Source organism: Elephas maximus, chromosome 13 (assembly GCF_024166365.1).
Source record: "Elephas maximus indicus isolate mEleMax1 chromosome 13, mEleMax1 primary haplotype, whole genome shotgun sequence".
Lineage (NCBI taxonomy): Eukaryota > Metazoa > Chordata > Mammalia > Proboscidea > Elephantidae > Elephas > Elephas maximus.
The window spans coordinates 62,462,899-62,481,374 of NC_064831.1; the positions used below are offsets into that span (position 1 = coordinate 62,462,899).

At 46.9% G+C, this 18,476-nt stretch overlaps 1 protein-coding gene across 6 annotated transcripts in view; it reads right to left on the reverse strand.

The window, feature by feature from the left end:
* The window catches only part of GRAMD2A (GRAM domain containing 2A), a 44,217-nt gene that overhangs the window by 14,301 nt on the left and 11,440 nt on the right, over window positions 1–18,476 (reverse strand). For 3 of the 6 annotated variants that reach the window (XM_049905971.1, XM_049905966.1, XM_049905967.1), the window contains exon 1: window positions 3,986–4,074. The exons of 2 other annotated variants lie outside the window; for them this stretch is intronic. In XM_049905971.1, coding sequence (XP_049761928.1) covers window positions 3,986–4,059 — 74 coding nt within the window. In that variant the 5' untranslated portion in view covers window positions 4,060–4,074. Of the gene's footprint in view, window positions 1–3,985; window positions 4,075–16,066; window positions 16,143–18,476 lie in introns of those variants that run through there. One more of the 6 variants, XM_049905970.1, reaches the window with a different exon arrangement.

Genomic DNA, 18,476 nt, shown 5'->3' on the forward strand with positions numbered 1-18,476 from the left:
TTTCCTGGTGGTATGAGGTCCCACCTCTCTGCTTGATTCTCTTTTATATCTCAAGAGATTGCCTCAAAACACAATCCAGTCTTGTAGACTGAATCCTGCCTTACTAACACAACTGCCGCCCATCCTCCCTCTTTAACATCATAGAGGCAGGATTTACAACATATAGGAAAATCACACAATACCAGGAATCATGGCCCAACCAAACTGATATACACATTTTTGGAGGACATAATTCAATCCATGACAATGTTCATTGTAGAAAATTTAATATAGAAAAAAATATCAAAATCACCCATAAGAAAAAATTTTCCCAAAATCACCCAAAGAAAAAATTTATGCAGAAGTATATAATTTATGTAACTGGGGTTTTATATAGTACAGAGGTTTTATTTTTTCTGGCTTAACATGATTTCATGAGAAATTCTTCATGTCACTGTCCCTTCCTGGGATAGATTCTCAGAAGTGAAATAAATGGATTAAGAATGAACATTTTTCAGGATCTTTAAATCTACTTCCAAAGTGCTTTTTGGATGCTGTACTGACTAAGAGGGCCATTGGCACTGTATGACACTGCCTGCTTCTCCACATCCAAGCCCTATTCTGGGTATTATCTTTTTCTCATCTTTACAAATTTGATAGGTCAAAATATGTTCTTTTAATTTGTATTTCTGCTAACTGGTAGGTTGAAGTTTTTTTTCCCCTACATTCCCATTGGAATTCATCTGTGATCTGTCTACCTGTAAGGATCTCCATGATTTTCTTATTGATTTGTATAAATTATTTATTGAGGATCTTAATCCTTTATTGTTTTTGCAAATATTTTCCTCAATTTTTCATTTGCATTTTAATTTTGCTTGTGACATTTTTGCTGTACTTGTGTGTAATTTCTATGTGGTAGATTTCATCTATCTGTTTCTTACTTGACTTCTGTCCTTTGATAAGAGAGGCCTCTATGCAGTAGCAAGTGCAAGTTAAACCATGGAACAAATTATAGAGTTTGAGCACTGCAGGGAGAGAACGGTGTGGGCTCAGTTCTAAGGAACACACTCCAGCCAGACAGACAAGGGGATAACTGGACACCGATGAGAAGGGGCTTGGCCATGGTTACGCATGGTTTCAGAGGCAGAAACCCCATTAATCAGACCCTGGAGAGTGCGATTTGGGTTCTCAGGGTTGCAAGAGCTCAGAGGACATAGATCTCTGTGGACTGAAGTAGGTGGGAGCTGAGCCTTATAGCTAGTTGCCATTGAGTCAGTTCCAGCTCATGGCCAACCCACATGTGTCAGAGTAGAACTGTGCTCCATAGTTTTCGATGGCTGATTTTTCAGAAATAGATTGCCAGGCCTTTTTTCCAAGGCAACACTGAATAGACTCGAACCTCCAACCTTTTAGTTAGCAGCCAAGCATATTAAATGTTTGTGCTACCCAGGGACTCCAAGCTTTATAAACAGGGTAGGATTATAATCCTGCCCCTGAACATTTGCATAGATTCTAAACCAAATTCATCTTGAGGGTAAAACAGGACTTCTCAGCCAGAGTTGGCTTCCTTTGCCACGCCCTCAGCCTAGGTGAGGAGCCCCTGCTTCAAGCACTCCCAGCAGCACTAACTGGAAATCTCCATCTCAGCATTTATCTCATTGTGTGGGAGTGCAGTTACTGTCTACCTCCCCAACTGGATGGGGCTCCAGGAGGTCAGGGACCTTGCCTCACCCACCCCTGAAGCCCCTGAGCCCGGTGTGACACCAGTAGATAGTAGGCACTCACGACATGCTCATCAAACACGTAAGCATTGCTGGCTGTGTGAAGACAGAGGAAGTGAGGTAAAGAATGACTGCCGGAGGAGAGATGGACCATGAGGATCAAAAAGGAAGGCTGCACACATTTCCCACAACGCCTTCATGCAGAAGATAACAGTATAAATCAACAGGATGGTCACAAGCCATTCGTTTATGCACCTCCATTGTCAAAGCCAGTCCCTCACGATAATGTTGATCCCAAGACCCTGCCAGTGACCCAAACAACTAAAATCTGCACTGCCTTCAAAATTACCACAATTCAGACTTCTTACTAGTCAGTCTTGTCTTCTACAATGTTTTCTTGCTTGCTGTTGTTGTTAGTTGCTGTCAGGTCAATTCTAACTCACGGAGACTCCATGTGTGCAGAGTAGAACTGCTCCATAAGGTTTTCAAGGCTGTGACCTTTCAAAGCAGATGGCTAGGACTGTCTTCCAAAGTGCCTCTGGGTGGGTTCAAGCTGCCAACCTTTAGGTTAGTAGTCTAACGCTTTAACCATTTATACTACCCAAAGATTCCTTTGTTTGCTTAGATTGAATGGGAAAGAAAGAAATGGAACAAATGCTACTTGGAAATGTCTGGGGCAGAAGTGGTCCTTGAGAGCTCACCAGCAGAACCAATCAGGCAGGGTTCACCCCATGACCAACTTGGCCCTGAACCTAAGCGTTAAGAGGCTTCCAGAGCAAGGAGCTCAGCCTGGTCTTCCCAACCCTGTCTGGAAGCCACAGTCCATTTCCACTTACAGACTTTCCTCAAGATAGTCGCTCATTACCCCTCCACCCATCCATCCCCATCCTACTTCATCCAGACTCTGGAATATCTGGGGAGCTCCAATCCATATCTGTTTTTTTAATCAAAGCCACAAAAATATAATTACTATTGTGTGGGGGATGAGGTGGTGGGGTCCCAGTATTTTTTTTTAATAATTTTTATTGTGCTTTAAGTGAAAGTTTACATATCAACCAGTCTCTCACACAAAAACCCACATATACCTTGCTACACACTCCCAATTACTCTCCCCCTAATGAGACAGCCCAGTATTTTTTGACATTAAAAAGAGTGCAAATGGTTGAAAAATTGCCGGGATAAGGCCCTTACATTCTGTAGAGCCTGGCTGAAGGCTAGAATGTCTGTCTGGAGGTCACAGCAGATGACTGCCCTGCCCTAGAGTCCCACTGGCCAGTTGGGGAGCTCACACCACTTCCTTGCTCTTTCATTCCTTCCACAAATACTTACTGAGCTTATCACACCATAAGCCTGTGGGGGACACCCAGCTGGAAGGGCTGTTGAGAGGCTGAGGATGAGCAGCCCAGCACAGGAGATGGAAGGAGAGGAGCAAGGCCCGTCAAGAAGGGGGAGACACCCAGAGAAGGTAGCAGAGGGAGAGAGAGGCAGCGAGTAGGGAACCCAGAGACACAGGAGTCTGGCTGTCTCCTACAGACTCATGGGTGAGGACTCACAGGGACACCTGACACCTGCTCTCTGTCCTGGATCCCTCCCCCAGCTCAAAATATCCCCACCAGAAAGACAACTCCCAAATCTACATTCTAATCCTGATGCCTCATCCCCTCTGAGCTTCACACCCCAACTGCCATCTAGATGTATCTGTCAAAGTGAGCTCAGCATCATCTCCCAAATCTGTTTCCTTCTGCAAAGGCCCAGTAATTGTGAACAGCTCCATCCTCTACACAGTGACCCAAGCCAGAATCCTTAACTCATTCCTGTCCCCACCCCACTCAACCTATCAATCACCAACATCCCCGAGAGTCTTACCTCTACTTAACCTTCAATACCATCTCCTTTTCCCCATTCCCACTGCACCATCCAAGGTCACCATCATCTTTTCCCTGGAAGCTGACAACAGCTCCCTGACTGTTACTGTTAATTGCCATGGAGTTGATTCTAACTCACGGAGATCTCGTGTGTCCAGAGTATAACTCCTCCGTAGGGTTTTCAGAGTAGAACTACTCCATAGGATTTTCAATCACCATCTATATTTCGACCAACACCTGTACTGCCACCACCGCCCTTCAAAGCAGATCACCAGGCCTGTTTTCCAAGGCACCTCTGAGTCGGTTTGATCTGCCAACCTTTTGGCTAGTAGTCAAACACTTAACCATTTGCACCACTCAGGGACTCCTTCTCCCTGACTAAACCTGCCCAAGTCTTCCTGTCACGCCCCTGCCCCTCACCTGAATCCACACTGCCACCAGAGCCATCTGGGCCAAGGCCTGATCCTCCTACTCTCCTGCTTGCTTTCCTTCATTAGTTCCCCCTCACCTCCCCAGCTGGCCTTTCTGCTTCTCTTTCTACCTGCCACTCCCCACCTCCCCACCCCATGCAGCTCAGCTGAGCTGCTTAGCCTCTTCAGCACAGAAGCCCTTCACACCTGCATACCTTGCAGCTGACGTGTTCTCCCCATGCTTCTCTCCCTGGGAAACTCCAGGTCATCTTTCAAGTCCCAGTTCAAACATCACCTCCTCTGAGAAGGCTTCTCTGATCCCTCCCTGCCCAGCAGAGCTGGTCACTCCCTCCCTGGTGGTCCCTTCTCCCTTTTTTCCATCTGCTGCCCAGCACTTAGCACACCACACTGTGCTTGTCTGTTTACACATCTGTCTTCCCCAGTCGACTCTAAGCTTCATCAGGGGTGTGTCTCGGACATCTCTGTATACTCAGCACACAGCAGGCACCCAATATTTGCTAAACAAATGAAGGAGAGACAGAGAAAGAGCAATGATGACACCCCAAGAGGGAAGAGGAGAGAGAAAAGGCAGTAAGAGGGACGGGGCAACCCAGAAGGGAAGGGAGGTGGGAGGGATAGACAGAGCTGATGGGATCACCCAGAAATGGGCCTAGTCTGGGGGCGATGGGGTGTGGGGAGGAAGTGCAGACAGCCCAGCTCCACAAGACACTCAAGCCATGCTGGCTGGCTGATGAAAAGGAGAACTCAGGTGGGAAGAGGTATACAAAAAAGTATAAGGTACGGTATTTTGGTGAACGTACAGGCTGTGGAGTCACTCTGCTGCCCTTTCCTGGTCTGTCTCATGCCAGAGAACACTCACCAAGTTTTCCCAGCCCCTTTCCCCACAGCCAGCACTTTGTAACCACAGGGCAGACCCCTCCAGGGCTCATTGGAGCCTCTGGCAGGAGCAGTGGCTGGGGCTGACTCCGAAACAGAAACCTCGCCAGGCCTGGCAGCCTGAGCCAGCCAGGCCTGTGTGGTCACAAGCGAGGCTGACACATGGCTGGCAGAGGGATGCTCCTTTTGGGTGTCTCCTACCCTGGGAGGTGCCCGCACTCTTCCAATTGGCTTCTCGTGGGCATTTGAGATACTAGAACATCCTGTGGGTCGAGGCTGGGCCCAGAGATGGCACGGCCCTTTCCTGCAGCCAGCTAGGAGTAGCCTGAAAACACACATTGTTCCCTTCCAACCAAAAACCACGTCTGAGCAGCAGGCCCCTGAGAGGATAGACCCAGAACCCATGGAATAGGCCATCTGTGACAGAGAGCTGAGAGGTGGACCTCTATCCTGGATGGAATGTTGGCCAGGGCCCAGCAGGCTGGGCCAGGGGCTCCTTCATCTTGTAGTTGCCCCAAAGCCCCCCAGGCTCCTGCTACCACCCCTGCCTCTCACTCAGCTCACAGCTCCCCTCCTACTTCAGAGAGGAGGCTGCTGTTAACTCAAAGGTGTAACCTGCTGGGCACCCACTAGGATCACCTATAGAGCTGTTTAAACAAACAAATAAATGACCCTGAGCCCCATCCCAGATCGATTAAATCAGGATCTCTGGGGGGAAGTGTTTTGTTATTGTTGGGTGCTGTGAAGTTGGTCCTGACTCATAGTGACCCCATATGACAGAGTAGAACTGCCCCATAGGGTTTTCTTGGCTGCAATTATTTTTTCTTTATTCCAGTGGCTTAGAACAATACACATTTATTATTTCAGTTTTTGTGGGTCAGGAGTCTGAGCATGCATAACTGGGTTCCCTCACAAGGCTGCAGTCAAGGTGTGGGTCAGGGCTACAGTCTCAGCTGAGCCTTGAATGAGGCAGGCTCTGCCTCCATACGCATGTGGTTGCTGGCAGTATTCAGTTCCTTGCAGGCTGTTGGACTGAGGGCCTCAGTTTCCTGTTGCTTGTCTGCCAGACGCTTCCCTGAGTTCCGTGTCAAATAGCTCTTTCCATAGGGCTGCTCCCCATGTGATAGCTTGCTTCTCTGAAGCCAGCAAGGAGAGTACTAGCAAGATGGGCTTTACGATCTTATGTAAGGTAGTTATGTGCACATTATCATGAACATCTTTTCCCTTTTCTGTATTCTATAGTTTAGAAGCAAGTCACAGGTCTTGCCACGCTCAAGGGGAGGGGCTTACAAAAGGGCGTGGCCACCGGGGGAGTTGGGTGTAATCTTTATGGAAGCAGATCACCAGGTTTCTCTCCTTTGGAGCCGCTGAGTGGGTTCAAACTGCCCTGTTTAACAGTCGAATACTTAATCGTTGTGCTACCAGGGCTCCTTGGGGGTAGAGTTTAGGTAATTATGAATTTTTTAACTTGTAACTGAAGTATAATTACATATAGAAAATTACACTTAAAAGAAGCATACAACTCAATGCATTTTCATAAGCAGAACATCCCTGGAGAATCAGCACCCCAGAAGCCCCTTCCTGCTCCTTCCAGTCTCACTACCCTTGTCACCAAGGATAACCATTATCCTGACTTCTAACATCGTTTGCCTTTGCCTGGTTTTGGACTTCCATTATAGAAATGAAATCATACCACAGATACTCTTTTGTGGGCTACTCTCTTATGTGGCTTCTTTTGGTTAGCAACACATGATTCATTCACAGTGTTGTGTGTAGTTGTACACTGCATTTTCATTTGTGTTTGGAATGCCATTGTATGAACATACTACAATTTCTTTATTCATTGTACTATGGATCAGCATTTGCTGCTATGGACATTCTAGTACCTGTCTTGTTACCATTTACCACTTGGCTGTCGAGTCAATTTCAACTCATGGCAACCCCATGTGTTTCAGAATAGAACTACATATAGGGTTTTCAATGGCTGTGACCTTTTGGAAGTGGATCATCAGGCCTTTCTTCTGAGGTGCCTCTAGGTAGATTCGAACCACCAACCTTTTGGTTGGTAACCAAACATTTAACCATTTGGTCACCTGTCTTGTAGACACAAGCATTCATTTCTATGGGTAAATACTTAGGAGTGGAATTGCTGGGTAAAAGTACCACCAGCACTAAGAAACCCCTGGATGAATCTTGCCTCCACCCCTCCTCTCTTTGTGGCTCAGAGGGAGAAGGATTACTTCCTCCTCTCCAAGGCCAATCTATCCACCTGGGTTCTGAATCACCAGGGCTTGGCTTTCTGGTGACTTCAACCCACTCCTCTCAAGATATAGGAACATCTTTGGCAAGGCAAAAAGCCATATGGTTAATACAGATTTCTTTAATCTGTGAAGGCCATAGAACCCATTACTAGGTTGTGCCAAGGACATAACGAGACCAGGTTTTCTGTGCGGCAGAGCCTGGTTTCTGAATCACACTGTGTCCCTTCCAAGAATCTCTCTGTGTTTTCTCTGGGCCATGGTCCCTACCCACAGCCCAGAAACTGGTTGATAAGACCTCTCCCCAAAGGACACTAGGATAATGTGCACGGAGTCAAGCTCATCATCAACACACTTGAGGATGGGAGTTTCATTCTTTTGCAGAAATAATCCTATTATTGCTGTCTCCACACTTACACCAAAGCTGCTTACTATTTATTTAATAAATTGATATTCCACACCTAAGGCAACTGTCTTGCCCCTACTGACTAGGAAAGGGGAGGAAGATCCCATAATTGAATCCCATATTAGATGTAAGAGGGGTGGGGTTCAGTGAGTTGGTGGGGATGCACCTAGGTTCCAATCCAACTGTCCCTCTCAGCTCCCCTCATCTCCCCTAGCAAAGGACTCAGGGAGAGGGAGGTACTTGGCATAGTCAAAACCCCTTCTTCCCAGGTACGGGTCTGAGAACACCTAAGCCAGGTTTCCCTTCAAAACCTGTGGCAGTGTTGAAATGAGGAGGGATGTGGAGGGCAGAGGGCCTGCTTCCCAAGAGGCCACAGTTTATACCAAATGACCCTGGCCACAGCCAGTGGAACTACAGGCGCACACCAAGAACCAAAAAGCAAACCAGTTGCCATCAAGTTGGTTCCAACTCATGGCAACCCCATGTGTTGCGCAGTAGAACTGCGCGATAGGGTTTTCTTGGCTGTAATCTTTACAGAAACAGGTCACTGGGCTTTTCTTCTGCAGCGCTGCTGGGTAGGTTCCAACCACCAACCTTTAGATTAGCAACTGAACACAAACCGTTTGTGCCACCCAGGGATCTTTGGGTGTGCTTCAGGCTCAAGCAAAGCCATCCACATGCTGACCAGCAGCTCTTTGGAGTGAAAGGACGAGCTGGCCCATCAGATTCCCCTTCTAATGAACCCTAACTGGGAAATATGAGAAGATGCGGAGGTGTGCAGCCAGAGATAGTGAACAGGCAGGTGAGGGTGGCAGGGATGCAGGAGCAGGATATCTGGGTGCACCACAGATTGGGTCTGGAGCAAGGGAATAGGGAGCAGAGGTGCAGATAGAAGTAGGGGCCCTGGGCGTGGCCTCCAGTCCAGGAAGGAGCAAAAAGGGTCTACTGCCCATTCACTTCCAATCCAACTTCCAGTGCTCCGGCACTTGTAGCCAGATAAGAAACCCCCACACTTGGTTTCCCCAAAGGGTGAAAACCAGGATGCATACGTGATGTCCTTCAGGCCATTCACATGGGGCGGGGGTACTACCTCTGTTCACAGGTAGAGAATGGAGCCTTAGCCAGGTTCAGTGACTTCCCCACATAGTCACTGGCAGGGCCAGCACTCCATGGAGGTCTGTCTCACACCTAAGCCTGGGTCTTTACCATACCCCCAACAAGCATTCGGGGCCCGGAAGGGGCAGGGCTCCAGAGAACTTCAAACCAAGTCAAGCCTCATTAGCCCAAGAAGCCTTGTTCCTTTCTTGGGTAGCCCCTGGAGAGAGGGGAGGTGAACAGATCTGGCTCATGATCTCTAATTCTCAGTTCAGCTCTAGTTCTGCAAGGGAGGTGGCATCATTCCCATTACACAGATGAGGAAACTGAGGCCCAGAGAAGTTAAATCACCTTGCTCCTGACCACATTACTGGAAAGTAGTAGAACTTGAATTCAAATTCCAGTCTGGCTGAAAGGATACATTCTTCCCATCGTAATGCACTGCCTTCAGGGCTCCAGGGCTCTGGAATCCTGTCCCCTCCTATAGCTTTCTCTGGCTGCAGTGGGGAGAATGGGAGGGAACCAGCTCTCCCCAAAATTCTGAGCAGAGGGGGTGGAGGAGACAGAGGAACGTTTCTCTAGGGTGAGATAAACACACAGCTGTCCATCTGGGGAGTGGGGTTCCCTAGATCAGGCTACTCCCCCAAACCTCTAACAACCCTACTCAAAGAGCCAAACAAACTGGTAAAGCTAGTGGTCATTCCAGAGGTGTGGGCTGGCACAGCCCTCTGGAGATGTCTGGGTCCAGCTTGAACAAGGACCCCTTTGAGCTCTGCTGCTAACAAGAGTTCCTTCTACCTACAGGGATCTCAGAACCCCTGGGTCCTCCTATCCACTGGGAGCTGGGAGAGCGGAGAGAAAGCAAGGCTGGTCCCATTTCCCAGCCTCAGCAATCAAGACACTGCCCACTACCCAGGTCTCTCACTGGCGCCCAGATCTGGCCAGCCACACCCTTAGCTGAGTAGATGCCTGGCTCCCCCTGGTTAATGGACCCCAACCCTTTTTCCCAGTTCCTTGATCTCCCCACCCAGGCATGGACGCTGTTCCTCTTCCCCCCACACCAGGGAGGCCCATCCCCTCATGGGGTTGGATTTCAGAAGCAAGATGTTCAGGCTAAACCCTCTCCTGCACTCAGGAGGTGTGCTAATAAGCTGTTCCTCCCAGCTTTGCTTGGACCCTGCTTAGCTAACTTTAGTCACCCAGCACCTCTCCTCCAGGGCGAATCCACCCCTCCGTCCCTCTCTAGGGTCCCACGCTGTCTGCTCAGGTGTCTTCCTTTGCTGCATTGGCCCTTTATGTGCCTGTCTCCCCACTATACTGTGTCCTATTCATCTCTTATGCCCAGGGCCCCACACAGCTTCAGGCATACAGTAAGAGCTCAATAACTGTTTATTCAATAAACATACACTCCCTGCTGCAAAGCTCCTCTGTGCACAGGCGCCCTTCATCTGCTTAGAAGCTGTAGAGCCTCAGGGCACAAATAAATGTAAGACCTTGAATGAGAAGACTCCAGTTTGCACTAGGCTCCACCCCGGCCCTCTGGGTGATTCCTAGGCACCTTCCTGTGGGTTCACTCCCCTATAAAATAGGGAACATCTATGACCTGCAGATCTTTAGGGCTGCTGTGAGGTCACAGCTCAGGCCTGGAAAAGGGTTCCCCACAGCCATGCCCAGAAGCATCACACCTCCTGCCAGTACTGCTGAGAGCTGAGTTGGCCCCTATGTTGCATTACGTCCCTTTGAGGGTGCCTAGGTGCAGCTCTCCATGAACATGGAGACGGGGACACCAGCAAGCCTCAAACTGCGCCATGGGCTCCATATATGCCCTGCATGACTGGGTTTTTCCCCAGGTACAACAGCCAGAAAAACAAGCTGAGAGCAAGGTCCTCTTCCACCTGGGCCGCACCCAGTGCCTGCCTCCCACCCCTCTTTGCCCAGAGGCACTCCCCCAGCTCAGGCCCAACCATTGTCAGGCACCCTCCCTCTCTTCTACTCCCTCCATCAGAGGTTTGAGGCCACCTGCCACCCTTGTGCCCAGAGCTCAAAGGCCTGTGGTACGAGAACAGTCACCAGGGAGATAGATGGGGACAAAGAGCTGGAACCCGGAAGCTTCGCTCATAGGGATTCCAGGATTTCCTACAAAGCCCAGACCACACAGTGGAACAGGTGGGGTTCTGAAGAGAGCGTGCTGCCTGTTGCTGGCCTCGCCCCAAGTGCCCACTGCTGTAGCAGGAGCATCTGTGTGAGCTGGCACCCTGGGCCTGGTGACAGACCACTTTTTCTTGGCGGGCCACTCAGGGCTTGGCCATTTCCAGACAAGAAGCTGGTCATTCAGGTCTAAAAACAGACTTGCATTCATTAAAAAACAGAGCACTCCTGTGCTCTGGGTGGCCACCCCCTGGCCAGGCCTGCTGAAGGGCAGGCCCAGACTCAGCCTCAGTCACTCAGATGCCCCTACTCAGGACTGCCAGGGGGTGTGGCTACTCCGGGGACAAGTCAGCTCTGTCCATCCATGGGTATCATCCAGCCTGCCCACCCCAACCACCTAGGACACCTACCGCAGAATCACACTAGCTTTGCGGATGCACCAGGTTTTTCTCAGGGTCACAGGCAGGTTTGAGGAGTCTCTGCAACCTGAAGAGCCTGGGAGTGGGGCAGCAAGACAGGGATGCTACAACCGCTCACTATTGAGGGTTCTTGGGTAAGTCACTGTCTTCCTGGACCTCAGGAGACCCCACGGCTCCTGAGATGAGAAAGTCTTGGCCCAGGAGACCCCACCGCTGACTGAGGACAAAGTAAAGCAAAGGAATTGGGTGAACTGCAGATGGCCACTGGCCCTCTGTGGTCAAAACCCATGTCCCAGGAGAGACTGGCCAGAGCACAGTCCTCAAAGGACTGCCAGCATCTGTGCCTCCCTTCCACAAATACCAGTGGAGGGCCTGCTGTTTGCTCGGCTTTGTCTAAGTGCTGTGTATACCAAGAGAATAAGGCAAGGGACTATCCTCAAAATGCCTGGTAGGAGAGGTAGACATGAAAAAAATATTTACATAAATTAATAATTGTAATTAATAATTATAACTGTGTGATATATGCTATGAAAAGAAAGCCCGGGATCCTATGAATACCTCTACCTATGAGAAGCTTTTTCCTTGAAGAAGGATTTGAACTGATATCCAATGAATGCTAGCCAGATGGAGGGAGGGTAATAGTTGGAGGGAGTTAGAGAGGGATATTGGCAAACGGGTCAAGATGTGCAAAGGCCCTGAGGCCAGAAGGTATGAGACTTTTTGAGGAACTGAAACAGAGCCTGTATGTCTGCAGGATACGGATAAGTAATGATATGGTGAGTGATAAGGCTGGAGAGGTTGGCAGGGTCAGATCAGGTAGGTCCGCATAAGCCCCAGTAAGGGTTTTTGGTCATTATCTTAAAAGCAATGGGGAACCAGTGAAAGGGTTTAAGCAGGGAAGGGAAACCCTGGTGGCATAGTTGTTAAGAGCTACCGAAAGGTCAGCAGTTCAAATCCACCAGGTGCTCCTCAGAAACTCTATGCGGCAGTTCTAGTCTGTCCTATAGGGCTGCTATGAGTCGGAATCGACTCGACAGCAACAGGTTTTTTTTTTTTTTTTAAGCAGGGAAGTATATTATCAACTTTGTGTGTTACAAACATCATTCTTTTTTAAAATTTTTATTGTGCTTTAAGTGAAAGTTTACAAATCAAGTCAGTCTCTCATACAGAAATTTATATATACCTTGCTGTATGCTCCTAGTTGCTCTCCCCCTAATGAGACAGCACAGTCCTTCCCTCCACTCTCTCTTTTCATGTCCATTCAGCCAGCTTCTGACCCCCTCTGCCCTCTCATCTCCACTCCAGACAGGAGCTGCCCACACAGTCTTATGTGTCTACTTGATCCAAGAAGCTCACTCCTCACCAGTATCATTTTCTATCCCACAGTCCAGTCCAATCCCTGTCTGAAGAATTGGCTTTGGGAATGGTTCCTGCCTTGGGCTAACAGAAGGTTTGGGGACCATGATCCCTGGGGTCCTTCTAGTCTCAGTCAGACCATTAAGTCTGGACTTTCTACCAGAATTTGAGGTCTGCATCCCACTGCTCTCCTGCTCCCTCAGGGGTTCTCTATTGTGTTCCCTGTCAGGGCAGTCATCGGTTATAGCCGGGTACCATCTAGTTCTTCTGGTCTCAGGCTGATGTAGTCTCTGGTTTATGTGCCCCTTTCTGTCTCTTGGGCTCCTAATTACTTTGTGTCTTTGGTGTTCTTCATTCTCCTTTGCTCCAGGAGAGTTGAGACCAGTTGATGCATCTTAGATGGCTGTTGGCTAGCATTTAAGACCCCAGACACCACTCTCCAAAGTGACATGCAGAATGAAAAACATCATTCTGATATACATATTTGCTTTAAAGTAATCTGGTAGAGGTGGGGTGAGGGAGAGTAGAGGGTGGGATTGATGGAACGAGGATGGCTTTGTGTTGTGGTTATGCTAGCTGGGTGCTGGATACATGGGGGTCCACTGTATAACTCTGTCTTCCTTTGTGTATGTTTAAAATTTTCCACAGAAACAGATGAGTCAGGAGGCTATAGTCCAGCAGAGATGTTGATGATAATGTCTTGGACTTAGTGGCAGTGGTAATGGAGCACCAGGGACATACATCCAAACAGAATCAACCTTACTTGGTAATCAGTTGACTGTGGGGTGAACGGGAAAAGATGTCAAGTATGACTCTAGATTTCAGGCTTGAACAAGTAGGTTACTGGCTGCTTTGCTGAGACAAAAAAAAAAAAAAAAAAAACAGGGAAAACTACACAGGAAGAAAAGCAGATTTAGAGGGAAAAAAAATCATGAGTTCAGTCCTGAACATGTCTGAGAGACACTCAAGTCGAAATTTTAAGCCGTTTTTTTTTTTTTTTTATGAATAAGGAGCTCAGAAAAAGGTCCACGGTTGGGAGACAAATTTCTGAGTTACTGGTCCACACATGGGAATAGGAATTAGTAAGATTCCCCCGAGAAAGTAGGTGTCATGGATTGAATTGTATCCCCCCAAAATACCTGTCAACTTGGCTAGGTCATGATTCCCAGTATTATATGACTGTCTACCATTTTGTCATCTGATGTGATTTCCCTACGTGTTGTAAATCTATCACTAAGATGTAATGAGATGGATTAATGGTGGTTATATTGATGAGATCTACAAGATTAGATAGTGTTTTGAGCCAATCTCTTTTGAGATATAAGACAGAAGCAAGCAGAGAGATAAGAGGACCTCATAACACCAAGAAAGTGGCACCAGGAGCAGAGCATATCCTTTGAAACTGAGGTTCCTGTGCTGAGATGCTCCCAGACCAAGGGAGGACTGATGACAAGGGCCTTCCTCCAGTGTCAACAGAGAAAGAAAGCCTTCCCCTGGAGCCAACGCCCTGAATTTGGACTTCTAGCCTACTGGACTGTGAGAGAATAAAATTCGCTTTGTTAAAGCCATCCACTGTGGTATTTCTGTTACAGCAGCACTAGATAACCAAGGCAGTAGGTACATAAAGACGAGAAGCTATCAACAAGAGTGCCAAGACAATTCCATGGGGAAAGAATAGTCTTTTCAACAAATGGTGCTAGGGCAACTACATATCCACACACAAAAGAATGAAGGTGAACCCCTACCTCACACCATATACAAAAAATTTAGTCAAAATATAAGAGCTAAAACCAAAAGTATAAGCCACAAAAAAATTGGATCTCATCAAAATTAGAAATGCTTGTGTTAATGATACCATCAAGAAAGTGAAAAGACAACCCACAGAATGAGAGAAATTTTTTTGCACATTGAATCTCTGATAAGGGTCTAATATCCCGAATATATAAAGAACTGTTACAGCTCAACAAAGAAAAGACAAATAACCCAATTAAATAATAGGCAAAGGAAACATCAAACGACCAATAAACACATGAAAGATGCTCAGCATCATTAGTCATCAGGGAAATGCAAATGGAAGCCACTTTTGGTAAGAGAGATACCATTCACACTCACTAGGAGGCTGTAACCAACAACAAGTAGTAACAAAAGTGTGGAAAAATCGTAATCTTCTTACTTCACTGATGGGAATGTAAAATGGTGCAACTGGTTTGGAAAACAGTTTGGTGGTTCCTCAAATAGTTAAACACAGAGTTATCCTAAGACTCTGAAATTCCATTTCTAGGAATACACGCAAGAGAATCGAAAACATCATCCACACAAAATCTTGTATATGAATGTTCATAGGAGCATTATTCATAATAGCCAAAAATATAGAAACAACACAAATGTCCATCAACAGATAATTGGAAAATGTGGTATATCCATACAGTGGAATATGATTCAGCCATAAAAAGAAATGAAGTATGGACGTAAGGTACAACATGGATGAACCTGAAAAACACTTTGCTAAATGAAAGAGGCCAAACACAAAGGGCCACATATTGTGATTCCATTAATTTGAAATGTTCAGAATAGGCAAATCGGTAGAGATAGAAAGTAGATTAGTGGTTGCCAGGTGCTGGAGGGAGGGAGAGAAGGGGACTGCCTTCTAATGGGTACAATTGCTTTTTTTTTTTTTCCAGAGGCAACAACAACTCTTTTACTTTTTCTCCAGCACAGGTCAGTTTTGCTTTTTCCAGAATTTCATAGTAATAGAGCAGAATGCTTTCTTTTTTTTTTATTTTTTACAGTTGCTTTTGAGGGTGATGAAAATGTTCTAGAATTAGATAGTGGTGATGGTTGCACAACTTTGCGAATATACTAAAAACCAGGGAATTGTACACTTTAAAAGGGTGAATTTTATGGCATGTGAATTATGTCTCAAAAAAGGAGGAGAAGGAGGAAGAGAAGAGCAAAATCTCGGACCTGAAGAACCACAACACGTAAAGATTGTATGGATGAAAAGAAGTCTCCCATGCGCATGGCTGCAAACGGTTAGAAAGAAAACCAGGTGTGTAGGATGTTACCCAAGCCAAAAAAACGTGTTTCAAAAAGGAGGAATCGGTAAACAGTGCTGAAGTTTGCAGAGAGGCCAAGTAAGACGACTGAAAGTCCTTGAATTTAGCAACGCGGAGAAGATCCGTAACTTCAACAGCGACAAAGTTGGTGCAGTAGTGGGGACTGAATCTAGAGCCGAGCGCTGGTGACTGCAGCTGGGGGTCGACAGTGACAGCAGGCCTCTCTACCCATAGATGAAGATGCTCCCAGGTCAGAGGCCAGCTCCAAGCCAACCGCAGAGCTCACCTCCCTTTCCCCACTACCGGTGAAAGACCACGGAGATACTGGGAAGGAAATGGTATTGTAAGGTTCTCTCCAGGTTCCCCAAGGGGGTTGTCTGCAGCCTGGGAGGGAGGGTGCGCTGCCTTCGTTCACAGCCTTACTGCCAGACCCGCCATTCCCCAAGCCACCCTCACCTGACGCTCCTCCAGCCTCACCTGACGCCCTTCCAGCCCTGGTGAGGTTGTTTGGCAGCCGCCTTAAGGGCGCGTATCTTCCGCAGTCTTCTGCCGGCAAAGGCGCAAACCACAAGTCTATTTTCCAAGCCTGTTTTTGAAAGGACTGGTAAACCCAGGGTCACTCAGCCGCGAGTGGGCAGCCACACCCTGCATTCCAGCACCACACTCAGCCGCAGCTCCCCGAGGCGGCACCTCCCCGGCCAGTAATCCCGCCCGCTGAGCCCCTGCCAACCATTTGCTGGGGGTTGGAGGGTCCACAGGTGTAAGGGTAAAAGCTTGAGCAGACTGGGCGGACTGTTGGGTGCAGCAGCGGCGCCCCCATCTCCTGGCCTCCCGGGAAGGGAGACAGCGCCCCACTCGAGACCCCTCCTGGATCAGGGCTCCTCGCCTCACTGGCAGCTGCACCAGACGTAGGGCGCCCCAGGCAAGGTCCGCCTCGGCGCCGTGCGGCAGGCTCCAGAGGCTCCAGCCGCCAACTCGGCTCCGCGAAGCTAAACTCCAGCCTCCAGCCAGGATTTCAAATTCCTGATGGATAACCCAGTCTTAGGGAGCTTGCTGAGTCTTGGGACCTCTTACTCCAGGTAGAACCCCAGATTGTTTAACTGAGAGAACCCCCTAGGAACGCCTCCTCTCCCCGACTGTCAGGCAGCATTGTTCTGGAGGCTCTGGCCCTTCCAAGGAATCAGGGCTCCTTGGAGAAATGGCTGCTTTCACATCTGGAGCAGGAAATGCACAAACGAACACAAAACATCTCATAGGAGAAAGCAAAAAAGGTGAAAAGCAAATACATAAAATGGTTCTAGATTAAAAAGAGAATTATTATTTGAAATTGGTAAGATAAACTACCTAGAAAACAGGTAATAAATTGAGAAACTGTGAGGATGAGAATAGTCACACTGCTGGAAGAATACAGTCACTGTCACTGAAACATACATGTAGAAACTTGAATTGGTGCAGGTTTTTGCTGTGTATACTTTCAACAACGGAGCCCTGGTGGCACAGTGGTTAAGAGCTTGCCTGCTAACCAAAAGGTTGGCAGTTCAAACCCACCAGTCGCTCCTTGGAAACCCTATGGGGCAGTTCTACTCTGTCCTATAGGGTTGTTATGAGTTGGAATCGACTCGAAGGCAATAGGTTTGGTTTTTTGGTTTTATTCCCAGCAACAGCCTAAAAAATAAATCATTTTTTAAAAAATTGAAAAACCATAAGAAAGTGGCCCAGATGTTCATAAACTTGGGCACTGGGCTAGGCAGAGCAGCGATGGGGATACATAATTAACTCTTATGGCGTTAATTATAATTCCAGTGGTTACAAGATCAACGTAAAAATCAACAGTTTTCCCTATAAACCTTCAATCAACAGTTATAAAATACCGTTGGGAAACCGATTCTATTCATAATGGCACGAAAAATATAAAATACCCAATACTAAACTTTAAAAACATAGACAACCTACTTGAACACCTTTAAACCCGTTGCCAACAAGTTGATTCCGACTCATATAGTGACCTTGTAAGACAGAGTAGAACTGCCCCATAGAGTTTCCAAGGAGCACCTGGTGGATTCCAGCTGCCGACCTTTTGATTAGAAGCTATAGCACTTAACCGCTATGCCACCAGGGTTTCCTAAATACCTTTAAATGACATAAAAGAAGACTTGAATAAATTGAAGACATGATTCCTGCTCTTCAATGGGAAGACGTAATGCTTTAGAGAAGCAAATTCACCTCACGTTAATTTATAAATATAATTCAGTCCTAATAGGATACATGTGTGTATGTGTATACTTGATAAATTGACTCTAAATTTCATCTGAAAGGCTACATGCATTAGAATAGCCCACAAATTTATGAAGAAGACAGGTAATGCAAGGGTTTTGCCCTATCAGATGTTAGAACAAACTACAAAGCTAGAGAATTAAAATAGTGAGGTATTTAGTGGCTTAGGAAAGATGAATAGGTAATGCAATTTAAAAGGGAGTCCAGAAAATGATCCATGGGTATATGAAAATTTAGTGTATAATAAAGAAAGCATTTCAAATAAGAGAGGAATGAACTTCCCAATAAATGGTATTTCGGCAACTGGCTACCACATACCATTCACAAAAATAAGTCGCAGGTGGATTAAACATCTAAATATTTTCTAACTCTATAAAGAAATAAAATAGAGGAGAATTTTTTTTTTTTAAATATCAGGGAAAGTCTAAGCAGATATAAAACCCAGAGCACATAAAGGAAAAGATTCAATTCACAAAAATTTAAAACTCTAATACATCAAAATTTAAACTAACAAAGAATTGATATTCTTAATATGTAATGAACTCATTAAAGTCAAGAAAAAGGTATAAATAGTCTAATAGAAAAGTGGGTA